This window comes from Atractosteus spatula, chromosome 5 (genome assembly GCF_055471065.1).
Source record: "Atractosteus spatula isolate fAtrSpa1 chromosome 5, fAtrSpa1.hap1, whole genome shotgun sequence".
Taxonomy (NCBI): Eukaryota; Metazoa; Chordata; class Actinopteri; order Semionotiformes; family Lepisosteidae; genus Atractosteus; species Atractosteus spatula.
Window position 1 is genome coordinate 58,691,543 of NC_142710.1, and position 24,795 is coordinate 58,716,337.

General features: G+C 36.7%; 1 protein-coding gene across 1 annotated transcript in view; it reads right to left on the reverse strand.

The window, feature by feature from the left end:
• Positions 1-3,249: 3,249 nt before the first annotated feature.
• LOC148835345 (semaphorin-3D) overlaps positions 3,250-24,795 on the reverse strand; it is a 66,624-nt gene continuing 45,078 nt past the window's right edge. The window contains exons 3-18 of the mRNA XM_088917535.1: positions 21,866-22,026; positions 20,769-20,831; positions 19,817-19,936; positions 18,969-19,062; positions 18,072-18,200; positions 17,563-17,705; positions 15,162-15,276; positions 14,809-14,878; positions 12,309-12,453; positions 11,094-11,316; positions 8,594-8,682; positions 7,387-7,428; positions 6,618-6,775; positions 5,991-6,055; positions 5,088-5,221; positions 3,250-4,684 (exon numbers count right to left, since the gene is read on the reverse strand). Coding sequence (XP_088773661.1) covers positions 4,262-4,684; positions 5,088-5,221; positions 5,991-6,055; positions 6,618-6,775; positions 7,387-7,428; positions 8,594-8,682; positions 11,094-11,316; positions 12,309-12,453; positions 14,809-14,878; positions 15,162-15,276; positions 17,563-17,705; positions 18,072-18,200; positions 18,969-19,062; positions 19,817-19,936; positions 20,769-20,831; positions 21,866-22,026 — 2,174 coding nt within the window. The 3' untranslated portion in view covers positions 3,250-4,261. The remainder of the gene's footprint in view (positions 4,685-5,087; positions 5,222-5,990; positions 6,056-6,617; positions 6,776-7,386; positions 7,429-8,593; positions 8,683-11,093; positions 11,317-12,308; positions 12,454-14,808; positions 14,879-15,161; positions 15,277-17,562; positions 17,706-18,071; positions 18,201-18,968; positions 19,063-19,816; positions 19,937-20,768; positions 20,832-21,865; positions 22,027-24,795) is intronic.

The following is a 24,795-nucleotide window of genomic DNA, read 5'->3' on the forward strand; positions in this document are numbered from 1 at the left end:
TCTGTACACAAACTTATAGATAATATTTGTCCAATTAAAAATAAAAAAAATTCACAGCCAGAATGTCCATTATATTTTTATTACACATCCAAAAGCGTTACAAACTAGCATGCTATAGCTACCATTATACCAAATCCAACATAGAAAGAAATAATAAAACTCATGAATGGAGTTTAACGAGCATTTTTTAAAATCACTCTATACTGTTAAAACGCCTTATCTTTTGTATTACTCACTAGTTCTTCTGTACAATTCCCCATTAATTTCATATTGTATCGACATATTTTTTTTAATTTTCTTGTGTCCATGCTGACTTTACTTCTGTATGCAATTTCGTATCTGTTTTGCGGTTTTCTTTACAAAATATGTATATCACATTGAAAGCCAAATACTGACTCTAGCTGCTGTTTAAACGGCATCTGTTTAAATCTTTCGTCAACCAAGTAAATACTGCAGCAGTATCAAGGACTGCAAAGGAGAAATTCACTTTGAAACTCTGAATCGCTGTCTGTCGTCCTTCATAAGAAACCTGTTGTGTCTTTTGCCGAATGCGTTCTGGCTCTGGCTCATAATATTGTGTCTATTTCTTCAGAAATTTCTTCTTAAACTGCTTAGTGGTGAGGTTAATCTAAAAAAAGATATTGTCCCACAAAAGGCGTGAAGTCTCAAGTTTGAACTTGGAAAGCCCATTTGCAAGAGATTTTGCAGATGAGCGTACCATATTACCACACGGTCCAATAGAAAATGTCAATTACGACATCATTAACATTCATAGCGAAGAGACTTAAAATGAAGTTATTAACAATAACAACGACAATTAAACAACACAACACATTACACGACATGCAACATAAATGTTACACTACTTACAAAACAAGGCCTAAATTCTACAGACCCAGAAACCCGGAACGTTAACCCTGTACCCTGAAATCCTATATAATGCCTAAACATGCGAACAAGAGAAACATTTGACGTCCTAAATTGACAGAAATGGACACACCCGAAGCTACACAGCCAAACGTTGTGTTCCTTTTCTTCTTTTTTCAACATGGAATAAACCTTTACTTGTTTCTTTGCAACCTACGCATGCTGACGCAGCTACCTACTTGAACTAAATTGACAGAATATAACCCAGTGCTAAATATCCATTCCTATAATCCTGGATGTCCAAAGGTCAAAGAATCTACTGTACCTATTCTAAAATTGCATCATCACCAAATCCAAGAACAGAACATCTCTCTTCTTTCTGTTTGTTTCCTTGTCTCACTTCATCCCCTTTCTCTGACCTGTCTCTCTACTGTGTCTTGTGATGTGTTTCTGTGTTATAAATGTTTTTCTTCAGTTTTGAGTAACCGGAGTAGATTTTTGTTATCCTCTGTCTCTCACAGCTAGGTAAACAGTTCCCTTTCTACCTATTGTTTTTCGAGATGGCCTCTTAAGTTCTAACAATATTATGAAACGTATCCAGTCAGTTTTAATGACAAAAGCATCTCTTTGTCCTTATTTCTTACACTTAGGACACTTACATGAAAGGAAAGATTATTATTATACAGACCGATATATCTAAGGTTTATAAACGCTAAAAAAGTCCATATAATGGATTGATATATCCTTGCGGAGCGCAGCGACAACGCGGCTAGACTGACGTTCATATTTTACTGACTTGTAAGCGACATGGTTATACGGTACATACAATATATATACGGAGTTCCTGTTTACATTAGAATAAAATCCCAAAAAGAAAAACATATTCATAAATTTCTAGAGTCCCTATTGTCGCCCTGATCGGAAAAGAATCAGTGCTTACGCGCAGATTTAACTTCTTAACCCGACGTTTTCCGTTCAGTTCTGCTACCGAGTTCTTTTGGCGTTGTACTGTATAAGCTACTGTATAAGATATACAGGAAATCTACCATTCCCTTGCACCAGAGGCACACTAAAGACCATTAAAAAATAAAGAAATTACAAAATAAATTATGTCCGTTTTTTGTAATTTTTAATAACACACCCAAGTATTAATTAAATGTACCATTCAATCAAAAATACAATATAGCTCAATTCAAGGACTACAAGTTGACTATACATTACAGTGATACAGTGTAGTGTTGCTTTCTGCTGTAATGTGCACAAAACAGACCGTTTTAGTTCTGTTTACAACACAATTCACTTATTCCAGTTCTTATGTACTTTAAAGTTTTTGTTTTATCACAGTGGGAAAACTTTGAGAAATATTATTAAGTGCTAAGTCAGAAGTAAAAACAAAGTAGCTTTTACAAATCACAGTTTCGCTGTTTTACCAGAGATGAGTTATTTATGAGGCTCAATAGCTATGAGATGAGCAATACCTGAAACAGGAAAGATGACTCAGGGTGATGCTTGTCACCCCCTCCCCGAAGGCGAATGTTTCAGAAACAAAATCATTGTAGACATTTGTTTGTGTTAACAGTTTGCTGTTCACTGTTAAATAAGTTGGACATCGTATTTGAGCAGATTTCATGTGTGACGCATAAGCTACTGTAAATAAAAAAAAACATTTTTTCAACCATTCAAAATTGTTTAATGGTAGACGTTTAAAAAATTTAAAATGTGTTTTGATCTATATGTTCAATATGTATCAATATCGATGTTCAGTTTGTCAGCTGGGCGCAGATGAATACATCTTTGAACACAAGCTGTTTAAACCGAGGATTTTACTCTTTCAGTAACCAAATACTCAGTATTCCATATACTGTACTTTGATTACTAGTTTCAGTGGGGAAAAATACTGGCACAGTTTACTGCATGGTTGAAAACCTATAATCTAACCTATTATTATTATTATATCCTTTATTAAGAAGGAACGCTCCATAAATTGCACAATTTGTCATGTGTTTTTACCATTAAATCTGTAGTGAACTTTCTTTTGATTCTTAAACTGCACAACAGAAATTCGTAACTGATCGCTGCTATCGAATCACCTTCCTGCAGTGGACTTAAGAAAAACACTAGGTGGTGCTACTGCATCTAAAATCCTACCTTAAACTTAAATTACTGTACTTTGGAAGCAAGATTCTTTCAATACTGACACAATGAGCAACGTTTTGCTATTTTTATCACGATGTTATGAAGAACCCACAAGTAAAAAGCCTTTTTAGTCATCCCTATATTATAAATACCTTAATTAAACTGTGTGCATTAGATGGTTTGAAAAAATAAAATACCAAAAAATCGATTCATCCAGATAGAATAAATGCAGAGGAAACATTGGCAATAGCTAATCTTTATATTCAGCTGCACAAAGTGTTTGCAGATGTTCAATAATTCATTGCAATAACAAAAAAGTGAAACTGATTCACAAAATGACATAAAGACAAAGCAGTATTCATGGCCTAAATCAATCCAGTATTGTAACAGCAATATATTATCACTCTGTGCATCCATCAAAGCAGAAGTATTAAAGTAAAGTAGAATATAAATAAATTGCTTCTCTGATGGCATTTTCTTTCAAAGAAATGTAAAATATTAAACCAATGCTTCAGTATGTGTTGCCAGATTTAGGCTTTGTTATAAAATGTATTTTCAGCTCTCAACAAAATATTTGGTTCAGTACTTATTTTCCCTTTCCATTAATCTACCATTTTGCTAAAATATTGAAAAAGATAAGTAATTACTTATATATACAGTAGCGAGTAACTTATGTAACATTTGCATGAAGGTATCACTCTGCTGGAAAATGTGTTGCTTCTTTAGAACACAAACCACGTATTGTATCTCTGCCATTTCCAAAATGAGAGATATTTATTACATTCAATATAAATGTAAGCTTCGTCCTCAGTTATGAGGAAGAACAGAGGAATGTAATATTTCACAATACACAGTGTACTAAACCGTTATTCGTCGTGTGACTCAACAGGCCATTTCGGTTGCATATTTTCCAGATGTGAAAATATCTGAGTTACATAAAATGCATCGCCTTTAGTTGCTTGCATCCCATGACTGAAAAAAAAAACATGTCCTACAAATGTGAGCACTATGAAGTGCTTTCAAATGTCAGCAATTTTTATATCCACCTTCATAAAGTCCCATTTAGAGATAATACGGGACATATTCAAACCCATGTGCACCTGTAGAGGGCATTCTTGGAAATGAAGGGAAGTGAATAAACCAACTGGCTTTTTCAAAGTGGGCTGGTATGGGTTCACCAGCACTAACAAGACCAGTCTCAGGCTGCTGGATGTCTGAAGGTCAGTACCCTATCTGCTCAGACAGTCTGTTCTTCAAGTCATACAGAACCAGGGTGTCTGCGGACTCTCCCTTTCTTGTTTTCCACTGCCTGTTTCCACTTCAGATTGCGCATCTTCTGCTTGCGCTTCTCCCTGAACCACAGCTGCTCACAGTATTCATCGGCGCTCAGCCCGGAGACGCTCATCAGCTGCACGTAGTCCTTGTAGTGTCGCTGGATCTGCTCGATGGCAGAGGAGCTGTGTCGCATGGGGGTGCTTCCTAGCCCTGGTTCCCCACTCCTGTCCTTGCCTGGGAGAGCCGCAATCTGCTGCTGGGTGATGACGTGGAGGGTGTAGTGGGTGATGGGATGGGAGAAGGCGTGTTCCTCAGCCAGGCAGGAGTAAAGGCCTGCGTCTCCTTGTTCCAGCCGCTGAATGAGGATCCCTCTCTCCATGGTCACAAACCGCTCCACACTCTTCAGCTGCAGCACAGGTTTGGGGGGGAAATGAGTAACAAGAGGTAAAGTCACGGCTATTTCAGTTTTTTCTTTTTGCCCACCACGGCACCTGTTTTCTAAGTTGCGCACACAGCACACTGAATTCGTGTCCTGGAATGGAAAGTTTGTCCCCCAGAATAGTCAGTGGTGATCTCTGAGGTTTTATTGCGAAATTTTGACTGAAGCCTCAAGGAACAATACAAAACAAAGTGCAAGAGTTTATGACATTGTCAAATGTCAAAACGCGCAAACATGAACAACTCGTTATAGCCCACAAAAAAACTCCATAACTCCCCTATTCCCTGTTCTTTGTTGCAAATTACTTGACCTTCTTCCTAATTATCTTCAGAGTTAGAGTTTGATGAAGTATAGTAATATAGGACTGCACCTCTTTGCTGTGCTTTCCTGGGTGGTGCTGTACAGTCCATCTGATACTGGTTTGCTGGGACTTGGGGATGCACTCCAGGAAAGTGGAGCTGGTTTCCACCCCATAGATCACCTTGTCCTCCACTGCATCCAAACCTGGAAACACAGCAAGTAAGTTAGTATTCTCAGCGTTTAAACTTACCTTCTCTAGATGTTCCTAAAACTGAAACTAAGGTGTGAAAGTGTAAGAAATTTAGCAGATTAAATATAATACCTTGAGCTAATGCCAAAGAACATCTAGAAATTACTGAAGTAATACTTGGAAGCATACACATATTTAACCTCCTATCAGCTTTTGTCAGCTATGCCCTTTAGTGACTTGCTGTGTCCGAATTTGACCACTTGCTTTTGTACATAAAATACAAACGACAGCAAAACTGCTAATCTAGTACAATATCATAAAAAGAGGTGAAAGTAAGAAGGTGTTACAGAATACATTCAGGAGAATTGGCACGAGTCAAACATTTTAACAAAGCCATTTGATTTCTACGTATCATATTCATTGTTTAAGCACTTTCTTACTTTCCTCTTCTCAGTTTCGTTTTGCATTCCAGTTAGAGCTGTTACTGACTGAGGTACTGTATAAACTGAGATTTCACACTAGTTTGTTCAGGTTGTGGATGAAAGATTGCTTCAGTTCCACTCCACCCCACCCACTCCACCCACTCCACCACAAAAACCTAATCCACTTAAATGTGGAAGGTTTAGGTGTCATTAAGTATGCTATTTAAATTTCCTAGGAACCTTATTTCCTCATTTCCACATAGCAGTGAGAGGTGATAATGGAGTAATAATCAGACATGTACCGGCAGGAAAAGAAGTTACTTTTCAGTGCTGTTTGGAAATGAAGGATAATAATAATTACCATCTCCCAGATCATGACACTGGCTCTTGGGGTCTCCATATTTGACATCTTGCCTCCGTGCACGTCTATATCAACAGATGATAAAACTCAGTTGACACTGATTGAAGAAATCAAATTCATGCAAAATGCTACAAAAAACCAGGTCAGACCAGCCCTAATCAATATCCTGTTTTCAGGATAAATGACAATTTAAACTATTTTTTCTGAATTAAAGCCATTGGGATGACTGAGACAATACAAGCAGAGAAGAGTTAAGTGTAATAGTGCTCCATCCAAAGTCACCGTATTAGAGAAGACAGACAGTGCACAAAACAATCTTTATGTACAGAAAGTATGTAAATGAAATCAAATGCAGTTCCCCTCCCCTCCATGTCATCTTGACATTGGAAAATCAGCTGGAATTTTTTAGGTGTTTCGAAAAAGAGTAACCAAAAGAAAAAGTAATCAGTATAGCATACGGAATGGCTGTCTTTTTTGTGCTGTTTGACGAAAACATATGCAATCCAACCAATGCAGCCAATTCTAGCAGTACAGATGTGAATTTAACAATCGGACATTGACATTCAAGTCACAGCGCTAACAATGCAGATCAGGAGACAAAGTGGGACCTCTCGTCTCTCTCCTCACCTCTTGTTGGTGGGGAAGTATCTGCTGCAGGAGGTGCCATCCCAAGCACAGTACGGGTCCCTGGCAAGGCAGCAGTCGGCACAGACTGTCCCGTAGAGGTCACAGCGATGGAGAGACACCTGGGTGACGCCAGACTGGCTGCTCACGTACAGCTGTTGCTGAAGAGAGAGGGAAGCTGAAGTCACAAGACATTGTACTGCAAAGCAACACAACCCCTACGGACTGGAGCAGAAATTCTATAACAAAACCCCAAAACCTGGTGTAGTGATGCCTCCATACTCAATCCTGGAATAATAACACATCCATAAAACTTTGTATTACTTTATCTTTGCACTATAACATACTATACAGCATTTATAGAGTACACTTGGTATTATATATCAGTAAAACAACACAGTAACTGCTTAAAAGATCAATTTAAAATTAAAACTTCAGCTCCATGAATTTGTTCCCCCTACATAACGAATGAGGTGGATTTCATTGCGTGTGTGAAGGGGGGCAACTTCACGGAGCTTAAAAATACAGCAATGTTCCATGCTGCTTAATGTACCTTAAGCAATTACATCTACTAGCCAGGCATAGAACAAACATACATAAGCATTTCATTTTCTTTTAATTTAGTTTTCCTTTTGTATAAAATAATGTTTCATTTTCAGTCAGAGCACCTTGGGAACATTTTTTGGATTTGCAAAGCAAATACATGTCATGCAAGGAATGTCACTTTGGAACTTTACACTGTGTGATCGCTCTCTAACTACAGAAAACTCACCCGTTTTGTTGACAGCACCATGCTGAGGACAGAAGTTGGTTTCTAGTAAAGAGATAAGAAAGCAAGTTTATGTGAGCAGGAACAAGTACAGAGGCACCATTTCCACTAAGCACTAATAGCACAGCTTTAAAAAAATTGTGCTCCACTGTGCAAAATTTGCTTTAGTTTTTCTCTCTTCATATAGATCCATTTTCAATAAATGCTTTATCCTTAGAGCATCACAGAGAGCCAGTGGCTAACTCAGCAGATACAGGGCACAAGATGAGACTACACCCTAGATGGGATGCCAGTCTATCGCAGGGCACAAAAAAATGTGCATTCACTCACAAGAGGTCATTTAGAATCTTCAGTTCTAAATTTTTGGACAGCATGTCTTTCAATTGTAGAAGGAAACAGGAGAAACCAGAGTACACACACCCAGGCGCTCAGACACAGTGAATATGCAAACTCCACTCAGAAAGAGACTCAAACCCAGGATGTAAAAGTGGTGACACAGCAGTGCTAACTGCCCTTTCCAAATATAATTTATTTAAAATCCAAACATCATGTCCAAGTGAAAAACAGTAACATTTTTTTTTGCTGTCAATAGTCATTTCTTTCAGCAAATCCCTAGTAACATTTATGATAATGATTAGATTATACTTTTTTCCTGTCATTGTGCTTTATCCTGTTCTGATTGTGTAGTATGATTTTAATTTCTACTGACAGTTATGCATTACGTAAAAACATACCTTATGGCAATAACTCAGAGCTAACAGAGAATAAATAACATTTGGCAGGTATTTTAATGTTCCAGAGAACTGATTCTGCATTGGTTTAGGAATGGGCTCTGATAAAGCCAATTTGTTTAATTCTTGCACTTTATGACAACACATTTTGAGAATCTCATTGATTTATTCTAGCAGAAATAACAAATTAGGAGGAATATTACACGTTGAGGTTAATTCCACACTGAAAAGAGAAAACACTTTGTTAAGACATTTTTTCATTTATAAAAGAATCAGATGGCACAATATCCAAAAAAATTTTTTCTTTCTTTCTACTTTTTAGCATTGACCTCTACTTGTTTCCTTGCAGTCTGCACATTGTTCTAGCTCTCCAGTTGAACCTCTGTGTGGTAATCATTCTCATAAGGAGGAACCAACAACGAGAGCACATTAATGTGGCCCCTAAAAAGTGGAAGACTAAAGAAGATTAAAGATCTCACCTGAAAAAGACCGAGCTCTTCCAGAACTATCTCCTCTGTCTCCCAGTTATCTTTTGGAATGGCAATTATTTTGAGCACCTTGCCGTTGTCTAAGGGAAACGCAGAAAACATTATTTTCTCCCATTTGTAACCCCAAAAGTATCATTTGTAAATGTACTTGAGAGCCAACGTCAGATAATTTAATCAAATCTTAGAAAGCCATTTTTCAAATCATTCCATATCCATTGGTAAATGCACCCACAACAAACAAAAAATCTAAATTCTTATTCCTGACTAAAGCAGCTGTGACATTACAGCCAGATTCTCTTTTAAAGACAACAGACTGACCTGAGCAATGTTTGCCTTTAGGCCATCTGTGATGTACTGAGTCTATTCACTTATTAATGGCAGAGTTCAGGGACAGAGAATAAAATAGACACACTTTTTAAGAAGGTCGTAATGGTCCCAGAATTCACTTTGGATTATCGTGGGAACTGTCAGATCTCTAAAAAAGAATGCATGCTCAAGAGTGATTGATTCTGACCACTAGTTCCTGTGTGATGTTTCCTCTTTGTGACACATTTTGATTTTCATTGTCAAGTGGGTTACACTTACTAAGTTTAATTTATTTTTTAAGCGTAAAACACAGCTAATTCAAGCTGAAATAAAATTGTAAAATTCTGCTCTTTTTATAGCAGCTAAGATATTATTTTCCTAAAACACATAAAACAAAACAAATCTGAATATATGTCCGATAACTGTAAATTAAAATGAAAACTAAGTGGCTTGTAATAGCTGAGAATAAACACATTAATTTGGTATGATTTTTAAACTATTTTTAATGTTGCTATTAATATTTGCATTATTTTTAACAATTACAATAAAATAACATCAATTAAACTGTACATACAGTACAGCAACAGCAACAGCCAGTAACAGTAAAACACGTTTTCTATTTGGCTTGTTAAATGTGCTAAAAGAAGCACTTTCCCTTACTGCCTTCAGGTGCTCATTCTACAGTCTGGGTGCTAGACAGGAAAAGGCCCAATTGCCAAAAGAGCACTGCTGAGTTTTTGGTATTGATAAGAAGCCAGAGGCAGGTGATCAAGGGCTATGCTTAGTAGTGTACAGATAAAGCAAATCACAAAAGTAATTAGGTGCTAATCCATGTAGGGCTTTAAAAGTCAGAAGTAAAATGTTTCACTTCACTAGCACTTCATACCTAGGTTTGGGTAGAATGAGGACTGGACAAGCTGAATGCGTAAAAAAACACATCAGTTAAAAGTCCTAAAATTAAAGTAGAAATATACCTTGAGATGCTATTAAAAGTGAAGTCAGAATTCCAACAATATATCCTCAGTAATCAATCTTTTTATAGTTTAATTAATCCCATTTACAGTACACAATCCACTTTATAAGTCTAATATACAGTATAATATCAAGCTAACCACCAGTTAAGATTTTAAAAATTGATGATTTAAAAAAGTGATTTACAATTAGATCTTTAAGGAGCATGCATTTTTGTGCACCTTTTACTTTATTAAATATCATTGTAAAGCACAAAAATACTGATCTAACTGTATACATGACTCACAAGCTTGAGATTTATTATTTCTACTACTACTATTAATACTATTACTAATATAACTATTATTAGGAAAGGATTTCATGTAGGATAAGAATTATTAACCCTTAAATGACATGATTCTTTTAATGTGCACTCTGTCTTGATGAAAGTGGGGGGTTTATAGGTACATAATTTAGAGCAACATAGCAGGGAATTTAAAGATCAGAAACCTTTTTACTTGATTGACCTGGGTTAACCCCTGACCTGAGGTCAACTCTCGAAGGTTAAATATCCTGAATCATAAATCAACATGAGACATTCCTTTCTAAAACTCACTGTGCTGAATAAGTGATTCTGGCTTGGATTGTGAGCAATATTCTGTACACTTCAAACATATTACGGATGAAATGTTTGATTTTGACCAATCTGTTATCATTAAGATCCAGCAAACTTCTGCAGATTTGGAATGACCTGACTCACCTGGTTTTAAAAGTAAAGCCTCAAATTATCTAACATGACACTCCAAACTATTTTACTAAAATAACTTCCTACTGGATAATGATCAAATATCCTGTGACAATAAAGTACAATTAAAGCCATTCTTTAACTGATGCCTGAAAAGCTAAAACTTCAAAACTAAAAGACATACTGTAATGGACCAAAATGTGAAAAGACAATTCCAATGAAAGAAGGTGGTGCACCAAGGACTATCACAGATGCATAAATAAATACTGTACGTAGAAAAAAGTACACCTCTATCATTCAAAGAAATTAGCTAATATTTGTGTGCTTGCTCATATTGTATTATGGACTGAAAACTATAATATTCAGATTCCCCGTGAATTCTGCAGCGTTTTAATTACCACTCAGCCAAGACGTGTAATTCCAAGTTTAGACATTTTTACATCTCGTCAAGCCCACAAAGACCCCTGAGGTCTGTTGCTATCACCATACCAGTTCCCAGATACAGGACGTCGTACTGCCCATCCTCCGCCTCCACTCTGTCCGCCACCACCTTCTTGATCAGGTAGGGGGCGCCAGTCCTCATGAAGATGGGCCGCCTGTTGAGGGGCAGCACCGGCTCCCACATTAGGTGGTGACCTCTCATGAAGCTGATGACATCGTCTGGGTAGTCCCGAGTTGATTTGTGCAAAGGGTCATAGGTCTCGCTGGGACACTACAAACAACAAAATGGCTTTTTTTTAAAAATAAAAAGCAAAAGTGTGCTTATTGTAGTCATTGAATCACAAAGACTCTTCTTACCTATCTACTTTCATTGATGACCCATTAATTATTATAAACATGTTTAAGCTTGCATATATATTTTTTACTTTTCCAAGATAAATGAATATGCCACAGTTATTTGCCCATTTCCATTTTCTTATGCATCAAGTCACAAAGAACTCAGCTTTTTTTGCAGACTGTCAAAACATTTCTAATGTACTGTATATACTGGAAAAGATATCCATAACAGATGTACAGTAGTATTAAAACATCTATAAAAGATTAACTAAAAGAGGTGTAATGAGCACTACATGTGCTGAAAAAGCAACAAATGTATTTTCTGAACAGGAACTTTTCTAAAAAGCAACAAATCTGAACATGCATGTTATTTGGTTTTTGGCTCAATATCTTTGGAGCTTGTCAATGGAATTTCAGAAAGCTGCCATTATGGGTAAGAAAATTATGGACATTTCGAGAAGCGTCAGTTGGTTTCTTATTGTGAAATAAGACTACATCTCCGTGCCGAGAAAATCAACAAAAGATGCAGAAGAAGCATATTCGTTCAACATTCCCAATCCATAGTAAGTATGCACTTGTTTTTTTCCTGAGATGATAACAACACAGCCATGTCTTTGAAATGCATTTGTTCTCAATGCTGAGATTGCAGGATTCGTTTTTAAAATAATGGCTTAATGTTTTTTCTCTGTTTATTAAAATAGTGGAATAAAGAGTGGAGGAGAAAATGCTTTATCGTTATGTTATTAGATATTGTTTTATTTTCCTTCATCAGAATACCCTGGTGTGAAGAGGCAAGGAAGACCTATCTCTATTCTCACACTTTAATGTCTTCCCAGAGATTTACATGTCTCAACTGGTGGGACTCTCTTCCCTTTGCAAACACTAACCACCCAGTGACAGCCGCATACTTCCTGCAGATAAACTCACAGTGCCAGGTCTAGGGTATGGAATCCTTCCTTTGTATTCCACCCAGCGGTAGTCGGGCCCTTCCTTGTGCGAGAAAGGTCCACTGAAGGCAGCGCGGATGGAAGCCATAGAATACACACACACGGCCGAGCCCCTGAACACAGCACTGCAAACCGAAAGGGAATAAACTTGAGCCTTTTTGGCACCGGGAAAAAAAAGACAGCCTTCAAGAGCTGCTGCTGCTGCAGACATGCTTCTGGGATGGGTGCCTGTCAGGTTATTGTAAGGCATGAGAGACTTTTTTTTTATTTTTCCACAAAGAAAAAAACTGAGAAGGAGAGTGCAGGCATTTGATTGACGGCCTTTTATTGCTGTTGCTTGGAACCACAGACGCAAAGCTTAGCTATGCAAGAGACAGCTAAAGGTTAAGTAGTCACTCTTTCCTAATACCACACTTTTTTGTCACATTCTTGCTGACCTGTGATTCGCAACGACCCCTCAGTGAATGGGTCTGCATACACGGACAGAAAGATTTGGTTCCCGATGTCAAATAATCATTCTTGTACACACAAGTTATTGATAAATAAACTGCAATCAAATTAAAGCTAGCCGGGATGTTACAATATATTAACCTAGTACATTCACATTGCACAATTTCGTTTTTATGAATAATATGCACCCATAAAATTTTATTTTCCATGTTCTTTCAATTCTTTGGAACTGACACCTTTTGCTTCAGTTTCCCGCTCCAGGCTTCACAGCACAACAAAGCTAAAACTGTGGATGCACAAGTGATTCTGCACACCAAGTCACAAGGGTTACTACTGTACAGTGAGCTCAGGAAACCCTGGTTGACTTTGACCCCAAACAATCCTGGGAGTGATCATCCAGTTGAATGTTGCTACTTGTGACCTCCCAAGTCATAGTTGCCTTAATTACACAGGTCAGATTCAAACCAGCAATCTTTGAACTATATGTGGCCCAACCCTGTCATCTGAGTTGAGTGGCTCAGGTACAGTAGCTTCCCGTCTAACCAGAAGACATTGTGGCAACATTGTAGAACAGCTGCTGTTTTGTGCAAAAAGACTGTGGTAATTCAGGAGACATTATTAAAACATTTTTCAAAGCTGCACTACAGCATAAGGGGAGTACTGCTTGTAATATTTATTATCAGTTTGGGGATTCTGTAGCATTTGCACATACTGATATTGTGAGCATAGCAATCCCAAGCAATGTCTCCAAAAATATATACACAATATACATTTTGTCTGTTTTTGAAACTTTGCTGCATTGCTTCATTTAATTTTATCTAACCCTTCGCGATGAGGTAGAGTGAAAATGCAGTGTGCTTTGCTTGCTTTATGCCTGTTTTGCTACAAATTAACCGAATGTCCAATTACGTCTCTAGGAAGCTGAAGCACAATGTGATTAAGATCATACTGACAACCCGGAGTTTTGTATCACAAATTTACAGGGTGACATAACCTCTGATAATGTACTATCAACAAGCTGCTTGCACCAAGCAAGCTGTTCTGCATAATGTGGTAAGAAGCCAACTTTTTTTGCAGTTATTTCTGGATTGGTTTAAGGCCGTTGTTAGTTTTGGAGCTGAACAGGAGAAAGATGTGAGATACGCATCAGAGAGCACTCTCCACTTGGTGAAGTTATCTGCTTTAACTTTTGAGACACTGCATGTTTCTCTAAAGTTCAGCCTAATTGCTATAATTAATTTTGCTTTTCTTCATCTAGAATGCAGTTCTTATTTGTTACAGTGATATTGGAGCCATTTTTTTATATCTTACATTATATCATACATTTCTATGTACATACAGTACTTGTGGAAACCTATTTTGACCCTGAAAAAACACAAAGGCACTTTGGATGTATAATGGTATGTGCATCCTGGAGGTAAGTCAATGCATCATAGCTCTGGTAACAATATGGAGGGGTGTTTTTTTATATTAGGTGCCTGGAGGATGTACACATAAATTAAAGGTCTAAAGATCAAAACCTTCTTATATTTCACCGGAAAATGTTCCAACCTGAAATCACTACTTGTTTCAAGTTGACTTCTGAGGGTTAAATATCCTGGCTCATTAATCAACCAGAAAGAAAAAGCTCACTGCATTGTGACAGCCTCTGAGAGTCAGGTATGTGTCACTGAACTGGCAATGTGGAACGGAGAACCTTGAATAATTTTCTACAGACGAAAATGCTACTTTTAAACTGCAGACACAACGAAACTATTTAGTATTTGACTGGAGTTTTATCTTCTGTATTTCACACTCTCTGCCACAATTTTCTTTCTGCTTTCAAGACAGCAAACATATTTTAAATGACCCTTTTCTGTACGTTACATGCTAAATTTGAATTTTGTATCTTTTCATCCTCTAATTATTTCCATTGTGCATAATACAAAGCCATTGATGTAAATGAATCAGAAATAGAGAAGGTGCTCTGTAAGATATGGCCATTCTTAAGCAGCAGGTCTGATTTTCTTTTTTTGTGAATTGTCACCCACCTGGATGTGGAGAAGACTCCATATATAAGAGGATTTTGTGAATCTTTCGTCTCAAGAAGAAAGACGTCCTCTAGAACAGAAGCACAATATTGTTAATTTCAGAACTGCTTTCTTGCAGAATCACCAATGCAGGAATCAGCTTTTCTGTACAACATGGAATTCAGAGAAGAACAACCAATCCATTTATAGAACTGAAAAGGGTAACCAAGGCAGATATTTGAAATTATTTATTTACCTAAAGACTCTAAAATGCACAATTTGAAAATGGTCTTTAAATTACTGAAAGACCACCCTCCCAATATTTCTTCAAAAATCTTATTTTGAACAATTCCATTTGATATGTCACTTATTACCCAATTCATCGAAGTAGGTGTCCATGCCATCTGGCCCTGGCACAGAACACACCAGCCTTGCTTTAAGAAATGTCGTCCAACGGTTAATCAGGCTCCTCTTCCCACCAACATCATTCTGTTTAGGGAAAAACAAGGGAAGCATCAATTTCAAAGTCCAAAAATGTTCTTTGTCCAGACTGGGATAGATTAAGCATGATATTCGGTTACACTCTATTTAAAGGATGCTTTTCTTCATTGTACTCTCCTATATTTTCTGAGATCTGTCTGGTTCATCAAGTATTTCTAAGTAACAATGCTTATAAAATAAATCCAGACATTGTAAAACATTTTTATATTGAACGTGGAAGTCTCAAAGAAAAAACTGTTCTATCCAGACAAAAAAAAATCCAGATATTTAAAATTTTGCAAAAACAAAACAAATACAACATACTATGTATTAGGTGTGGAATCCTTACATTCATGAATCAAAAAAAAAAATTTATTTAAAAAAATCACAGTCTGCTTTCTTCATCTGGCCTTTTGTGTATGATAATTGCATATGATAATTCTAATACATGACATTAAAAGTCTAGTACACATTCCTCTATCCAAGCCAAATAAAAAAAGACAAAAATACCTCTGGGCACAACTGACCCAATGAATTTTCTGAAAATATTTTTTGGCAAAAGCTAATCTTTTCTTCCCGTTCACTGGTTCCTGGTTGCTGACTTAATAAAGGGTTTCTTTTTAGAATTCCGACCACTTAATTCCTTTTCTCCTTCTATTCATCCCATCTGAGCTGTGACCATAACACCATATTATTCCAATAATTGCTCCCAAGTAACTTAATGTAGTGCTCCCTGGGTGCTGGAGTGTAAAATGAACAACACCGAAATACTGCACTGCAGTACTGGGGAGATTTTGCTCCCAGGAACAGTTACAGAACAATTCTGTAAAAAAGATCACCAGTATTAGGTCCCTTTAAGTCAGAGTTGATAAGGAGAACCAGATTTCTGAAAAGGGAAAAATACAAAGTTAAATTTATAATTTTACGGTTCTCCATTTTTTCCAATGCAAATCAACACAGATTTACAGTACAATTACTCATAAAGCATTGTGCAAACTGAACATTCACTATTTGAGATGTTTGACGTGAACAGCACTATACTACTAAAACCAGAAAAAAAAACACAAAACAAAATGACTATTTGAAAATGCTGTATAGAAAGAACATAAGACCGTACTGGCAGCACCAAAAGGCAATTGTACCTAAACTGGTCTGTCAGAGATGCATAGTATCTGCTCATGTCTGGGTCTTTTAACAGATAGCTTTTGGGAATGCTGTATGTGATCAATCCGCTTTTGGATGTACAGTACTTGGTGTGATTGTTTCACAGAACCAGTCAGTCCTTCTCAACAATGATTTTCAAGTTAATGAACAAACATTAGGCACAAAATAATTAAAAAATCTACTTTACAAAGTTAAACAGAGACTGAGAATACCTTACATTACATTTGGTTGTAGTAAACTACAGAATTTGTTCTCATGGGAAGGGTAGGCCTAGGTTACACTTTGCTAGAGAGACAATTTTTTTCTTCTTAGTTTAATTACCCCTGTCTGCTCCCCTTTTTTGTGTGAACTGCCTTTTCTGTCCTTTTTCTATATTTTTAAATAAAGACACACAGTCAAGGTTCTGCACAGACCACAGGCTCCAGGACTGAAACAATTACTTCCTAACTGTCCTCATCCCAGGATGGCCAATTTCAAATGCACAGAAGGATGTTTTATTGTCCCATTTTAATTGCCTTTATTAATTTAGAGAAGTATGATCCTTTGCTGTAAGTTTTGATAATCAGAACCAATAGGAGAGCATCTGTCTACGTTCAAACAAGACCAGCAATAAAACACCCGCCTACGTTCAAGAAAAGAAAAACTGCTTACAAAATGGGGTTCAAGTTGACACATAAAGCATTTGTTTGTTGGCTCTGTTTGAGTGTTTGAGGTTTCAAACATTCATAATGTGCCAAAATCTACTGTACTTTGCAGTTTTCTGCAGAAGGAATTTTGCTGAATGCATTTGGCTGTAGGAATTTTGCTGCTGAAGGAAAATCCTCTCACTACTAGAATATCTTGCTTTTAATGCTTCCAAGATCTGGAATCATCTTCTGAATTAGACATGCAGATCATTTATATTATGCATTTAATTTTTATATTTTTTGCGTTGGGTGCTCTGTGGCATGGTGGCACTGTGGTTAGTGTTGAGGTCCTAGGTTCAATTTCGAAATTGGAGTGCTATCTGTGTGGAGTTTGCTTGGGGTACTCCTGTTTCCTCCCGTAGGACAACAGAGGATTGGAATGTACAGTAAGTGCACAATGAAAGAATCCAACACAGACTGTTCTTACTGATTTTACTGTTCTTACCTTACAGACTCGTGCCACCCTGGTGTAGATGCGCTTGTCCCACTGGATTGATTCCACTGCTGTCTCCTTGAAGAAGAAATACACCTTATCATCATCTGGGCTGTGTGTGTCCGGAATGGAAAAGGAACCAATGAACTCTGGCTCTGTAGGAAATTGAGAAATAACAGGGAGAAAGCGGGAATATCTTAGTATACCTACAGTAGTTTTGTCAGCCTTTTCTGACACGAATCATAACATACATTCACGATATCAAAGTTTCCTACAACATTCTGTCATGCTAATGAAGTTTCTGTAATACTACTTGTTTTCAGATGGGTTTTACTGTATGTCTAACAGTTTGTCTGTGTTTTTTCTAGGTATTTAGTAAGATGCCAATAACATTTCAGATCAGCTAAATTTTGTAAATCCACCTTTTCTCATGTTTATTACTGATCTGATAGTATTGGGTCTAAGTAAACCTCATGGTTAAGCTGAATCTCAAGTTTCTCCTCACTCCTTGATTTCCATACCATTGAGCCACTGGTCTTGATTGGCCTCAGTCCGAATGTAATGCTGGCTGATTCCCTGGACAGGGGATCGAAAAATGGCAGCATTCGTTCCCATAAAGTCAACTGACGTTCCAGCATAGAGCTCTCCATCTATCAGGAACAGAAGCACAGGGCATTTCGAAATATCTGATGCTGACCTTTGAAAGTTGGAATTAGTATTAACAATAACAACTACTCACTTGTTGTTGCTCACTGATGAGTAAGGTAGAGTATGAATTAAAAATAAAGTTTTTTGGGTACTGAAATGGTCTATAGATATAATCTTTATAGGTCAATCTATTTGATCTGCAAGTCAAAGACAATGCATTCCATTACTCGGTTTTTAATCCAGGAAGAGTCCTGGTCACAGCTGGTGACAAGTAATGAAATAACCCTGTCCCTTTATTTCAGGGCTCAGCATGTACTCCGGATGATTATCCATCCTGGTTGGGCAATGCTGGATGCCTTGCATTGTTGTTTTGTTAAATGTGTCCGTGTATGCTTTTAAAAGTCCTCGTAACTGCAAAGCCTGTCCCGGCCTTTTAACTTCACGGTCTATATTTTCTGTAACACACTACAATTACCTACCATGTGTTCTCTGTAGCAAACTGCAAGTGGATTGGAAGTCCTCCAAACCATAACAACAAAAAAACAACCCATGTTCTTTAATTTACAACCTGCCCCCAGAGCATTTTGTGTAAATATAGGTTCAGACAATTAACTTAAGCACAGGACAATGGCAGGCAGTGGAAAGTACATACCACAGTTAGGCTATTTAAAAGGATATATTGCTCCTAGGAACCCTGAATATTTTACTTTAAAGACAAGGCCACTCAAACTGAAAATAATGGATGATTTAACCCTGTTTTAGAGACTTACCTGTGAGCTTTGCTGTGAATGGTTCCAGAGGGCTATAGGGACATTTCCCTCTCCCAGATTCCACAGCATGACGGAGCAACCGAAATGTAGGTTCCTGAAACAAGATGGCTAGAATACAAATTCTATGCAATGATACTGCATGTCATCGTGAAGAGTTTTTGCAGCACAGATGAGCACACAGTCTTACTGTAATGTAAACTGAGGAAAAACTCTGCTATTATGCAGCCTCATTAAAAACAGCCGAACCTGAGACTGTATGCACTCTGCAAATGAGGACCTACTGTACAATAATACGCAACAAAAAGTTACCGTTAAATCTTAAACATCAGCAGTGTAGAGTCCTTTGCTTCTATAGAGGAGTCTTTCCAACTGAGGTGTCATGCTATTTTTTGTGTAAAAGAAAACACTTTACACCACAATTCTTGGTAATTGAATCTTGGTAGGTGAATGAAACATTTCAGATCCTAGTGCTACTAAATAACATAAATGAGGAAATGATTAAGCTAAGTGACACAATGCCAAGCATGGAATGAAAGACACACTGTCCCAGTGGTCTGAGGTAGCTTGCACCAAGCATCCTACAGGGTTTAACTCAGTTATTCACACACACAGCTAATATTAATACCATAGGTGTGAAAATGTGGAAACCCTGAGTAGATCTACAGTACCTTGTCATGTTCTTATTTTGATGGAATATCTCTTTCTGCACAGATGTCTTTTTCAAAATATCCATTTTAGAAACAGATTGCATATTCAGACAATGCATATACAGAATACACGGGTGACTGCAACTGTACAGAAATTGCAAAACAATTTCTTGACAGATTGACAGTAATAATCTCACTTACCTCTAGATTGTGGCCAAGGTCAATATAGGTGCAAAGTGGGTGAAAAGCACCTGTTCCACAGGTATACACGTGGGTTTTGTTAAAAGGCTGTAGGAGCCTTACATGATTAGAACATTCTGTCTGCAAACATTTAAAACAAAGCTGTTAGTGAGAGACAATTTCAGAGGACCTACAGTATATATCAGGAAATACACAGTTACAACGTCTGTGCACTGGCAGCATAGTGAATGTGATTTTTATTTTTTTAAATTTAATGTCATGAAACAGCCCAAAGTTGGTAATTATAGTGGCTTAAAATAAATTACAACGTTTGTGAAAAACATTTGCAAACATTTAATTTTGATAGCATGACTGCATAGCAACATTTATGTTATTATTACATACTGTATGTACTGTATATACAGCTCTTACACACTTCTGTTTTACTAAACATCTAAATGTAAATTAAAATAATTTAATGTAAATGTAAAAATTAAAAGTGAAGGTTCATCTTCAAAACACTTATCACGACAGGTGACACTATATTCTAAACATTCAAACACATGCAGTAAATGTTTGCTTTGTCATTTTAAAGCTCTTGAAATGTATACAGTGTCTTTTGTTTCTTTCTGTTATCTGAGATCAGAAATTAGACATGAATGGTATAAAAATACTGTATGGTTTTGTGTTAGTGAATATGTTGTTTTTATTAAACAGATGTCAAATTTTACAGTAAAAACAAGAACCCCTGGGCTCCAAAGAGACTATTAAGCCTTAAACATCTGTCCGTAGCTTTATAAATAGTGAGTGCTTCAAGCCTTATTTCACTTCATCAATGCTATAATTTTGTTTTACCAACTAGCCTCTAAATTCTTTGATCACCGTGTTTGCTGCTGTGCTGAAGTGAAAGCAAATGTAGATTTGCCAATAACAATCCATTCATTGCCATTAAAAGCATGCATTCATTCCTTACCTCTGCATTCTTCCCTGCCAGTTTGCAGTGTTCAATGTGCTCTTTTGCAGCTGGCCAATAGATCTAAATTAAGACGAACAACAAGCTATAGCTCTGTGACAACTTAGAAAAGGTTACTTGGTAGATTAAAAAGGCTGCTATTATGATTATTATTATTATTATAATTAGTAGTAGTAGTAGTTGTTGTAGTATTAGTAGTATTAACGCTGGTGCTTTAATCTAAAGTGGCTTACAGTTAACTTAAAAAATACAAAATCTTCGAATATCACAATAGTATATCTATTATCTATTTTAAGCATCTTGCATTCTTAATGGAATCACTGTACTTCCAAATGTTTTCACAACTCCTGAAAGATTACCAAATTCAGCAATTCCAACAGCGAATGGAAAAAGATGGTCATTTTTGCTAAATAAAGCCATAGGAAGAACTGGAAGAAAACAGCCTGGAGACAATTCTTGAAACTGTTTTTGATAAAGTTTCATATTGATATGAACAAGTTGTAATTCTTACATTTTTTATTAAGGTTTAAATATTTGCAGTACAAATAATAAAACATAAGGCTAATACAGTACATGAGCAGCATGTTAACATACAGCAGGGCTACTCATCTCACAGGCCCGCCAGTCCACTCCATAGCTGACTGTGGTTTGACCAGTATATTGCTATATTGTTCCTTCTAATTATAATTGTTATTAAGGATTTGGTTGTAGTAAAAATGTGTAATTTAATGGAATACAGAGGCCACACGTTGATTAGCTCTGATACATATTCTACATTAGGACTATGCACACTACAGATTTGTATTATTACCTTTATCACCCTGTGGCCTGATCTAGTCAGATTTCAAAAGCTAAGCAAGACAATGGCTGGTCAGTACTGGGATGGGTGACTGTAGACCTGTAGGGGAATATGGGCCTCTGAACACACCACAAGGTGCAGTTCCAGATGTGATACCTTCTCACTTCTCAGACTATTATCTAAGCTTATATTACTTCTGCATTGATACAGCTGAAATCCCAACATGAACTTTAAATAAACAAACAAGCAGGGTGTGTTGTCCTGGATCCCTAACATCCATTAAGTCCTTGGTCCCCACCTTGCGTGCTGGCTCATTTAGGTTATCAGAGCGTAGCATGAAGATGTGATCTTTGGCCCCAACCAGAAGCCACCCACGGTCCTCATCCAGCAGCAGGGCTTGATAGCTTGAACTCTCTCTGTAAGCCCAGAAGGCTGCTGAATTGTTGGATGTCTGGAGATCTGAGGACACGAGAGCAGGAGATTAAAGGAAACTCCCATTATTAAGAAGTTCTAAGCCGTTTCAGCTTTGCCTCCTCTTGCATGAATTGCGCTTGTAAATGTGAAAAGCACATACATCTAATGTTATTTTAAATATGGTGCTAGCTTACATGAGCCTGTAACACAAAAGGGGCTCAGCTACTTGGCAATGACAATGACAAGGATCACAGAGCCACATATTATCTAAAATGCTGTAGGAGATGCTATGTATAAAAAACATTTTGAAGTACATGTACTACAAAAAGGGAGAATACCTTTCCTTAACCAAAAAGGTTTTCTAGCAAATTCAACACCTATTCATTTATTTTGTTATTCTACTTCAGCTTTCACAGGAACCTCTGCAATCTGTAAGAAACAAACTTTAAAGAAAATGTAGTGCTTGCAGTTTTAATTACACAAAATACTGCCATTTAAAACACCTGTCATCTTATTAAAAATTTGTATATTTTCCCTGTTCTGGCATGCTTTACAATATTAAAATTCATATATATAACACAGATTTACCAATTTCTTTGTTACCCAAACCAAATGTCTGTCTCAGAAACGTTTGTACTACAAATCAGGGAGTGAAAGCTAATGATCAACATTTTGGAAACAGTCCAGTCAATTGCAATTAATGAGCCATAGACTGCCTCCAAATTATAAAGCCATACCAAAAAGTGTGGTGTAGCCTGTTGAAAAAAAATGAAATAGCAATGCAGATAATGCTGAGATAACTATAATTGGCCAAAATATGATATGTATCCCTACATATTGATCACCTTTACAAGTCTTGCATCCTAAATTAAAAAAAGCAATAAAGTAATCAAAAGCAAAAGATAATTATCCATTTAAATGATAATTTGTAATTACTCAGCTATTCGGCAGCAGACTAAATTATGTCTGTTGCAAATATTCACCACAATTTCACTGTGCCTCACTGCGGTTTTAACATATCTTTACTGTGTTTCAATGTACGCCATTTTGCTTATAGTGTTTAATGTTTGCCTTTTTGTTTAACAGTTCCACCAGACAAATTCTGCTAAACATGACAGATAAATGATTATTTCCAGTAAGCAAAAATTAAGTGAAAAAAACCTTTCATATTGTTTCAACTTTTAAGAACAAGAAATCTGTCAGCAAAACAATACTAAGTAAATAGCTCACATGAAAGACAAGCTCTCAATATAGATTACATTACCTTATACATGAGCAAACCTATTTGCGTGTGCTGTGTCAGACACTCAGATCCTGTCCCTAGGGCCCATCAGTTTAACTAGGCAGAAAATGACTACCACAATCACCGCAAATTAACCCCGTATGCCGTGTCTGTCCATTTCATTTAGTATGTTGTTCTTCTGTTAGGCTCACTGGGACTCTTACTAACACAGCAGCACAAGACAAGTCTCACTTGGACTTCAAGGACTGTCAAACCTTCTTCTTTCATATGTATTGCTTTGCATCTGAAAAAAGCATGCCCTTGTATGATTTAAAAACGAATGCAACACTTAAACCAGATTTGAAAAAAGCATTTTTAAGAATCAAGGGTTTATTTCATAAAACAATAATCATATTTGCTTCCAAGGTTTGTTTTTCAAGCTAAGAAAAAAACAAAATGCAAACTTGCCAAAGGCGAAAACACAATTATTGTGCATGTCAAAGTTGGAACAATTTAAGCTACATTGATGTTGCCTTGCTTTACAACTCATAGTGCAAAATGTTGCATTGTCACAATTTCTACTTGTATCTCATTTCTGTTACATGTGATTTATTAGTTTATATGTATCACATTATGTTAATATAAGCATTAGGTATTTTAATGGCTAATTTATTTAAGTCAATGATGCAACTTTTTAAAACTGAAGAAAATAAATGACCACAATTTTGGTACCACACAAATATGATATAAATTATTATAATAAGATCTTAAAAAGAGTTTTTAAGTTAACTAAAGTAATTATTTCTAATTCATTTTATGTTTTCTTTAATAGAAAATAGCCCAATCGATGTTCTGCGGTACTCACAAGAAACTAAAATATTAAAGTTTAAAGTTGGTCCTGATCTTGCCACTGAGATGCATTCCTTTCACTTTGCAGGCTTTTTTTTTTCTTTGAAAGCATTACAATTTAAGCTCCTTGAAACAGTGAGACTGTCACCGCTGGCCTTGTGCTGCTAATTGAGATAAATGGAGATCTAAGACGAGGCCAGCGTGAAGCGAGGATGATGAAGCATTTGCTCTCTACTGATGGGCAAGTGATGACAGGGCTTCACATTCCTGAACAGCAAGCCAGAATTCCGAGTTACAAACCATCTTAGGAAGATGCATTTTGATACCAACACCATAATGTGTTTCACCACAGGCATTCCAGCATACATTGCTTGCAGCAGCTTTTGATCAGCGTTGGGAATATTATAACAAATGATATGTAAGATACAGTACTATACAAGTTGAAGCTATGCATGTGAGGAAAAATGCATATGGAGAAGCATATCTGCTGTGATCCATACAGCGCACGCTAGGAAAATGACACCATCCTCAGATATGCTTTCTCCATTTTATTTTTTGAAGCATGATATAATAGTCAGTACTTAGAAATGGCAATTGTTCCTTCATCAGGAATAAAAAAATTACCTTTAAATAAGCAGTATTAATAATCCAGGAACTGTGTTAATTTAAATGTTGCATAAATTTGACAACAAACAAGACCATTAGAAATGTTTACCCCTATCCACACTTTCTAATGTATTTAG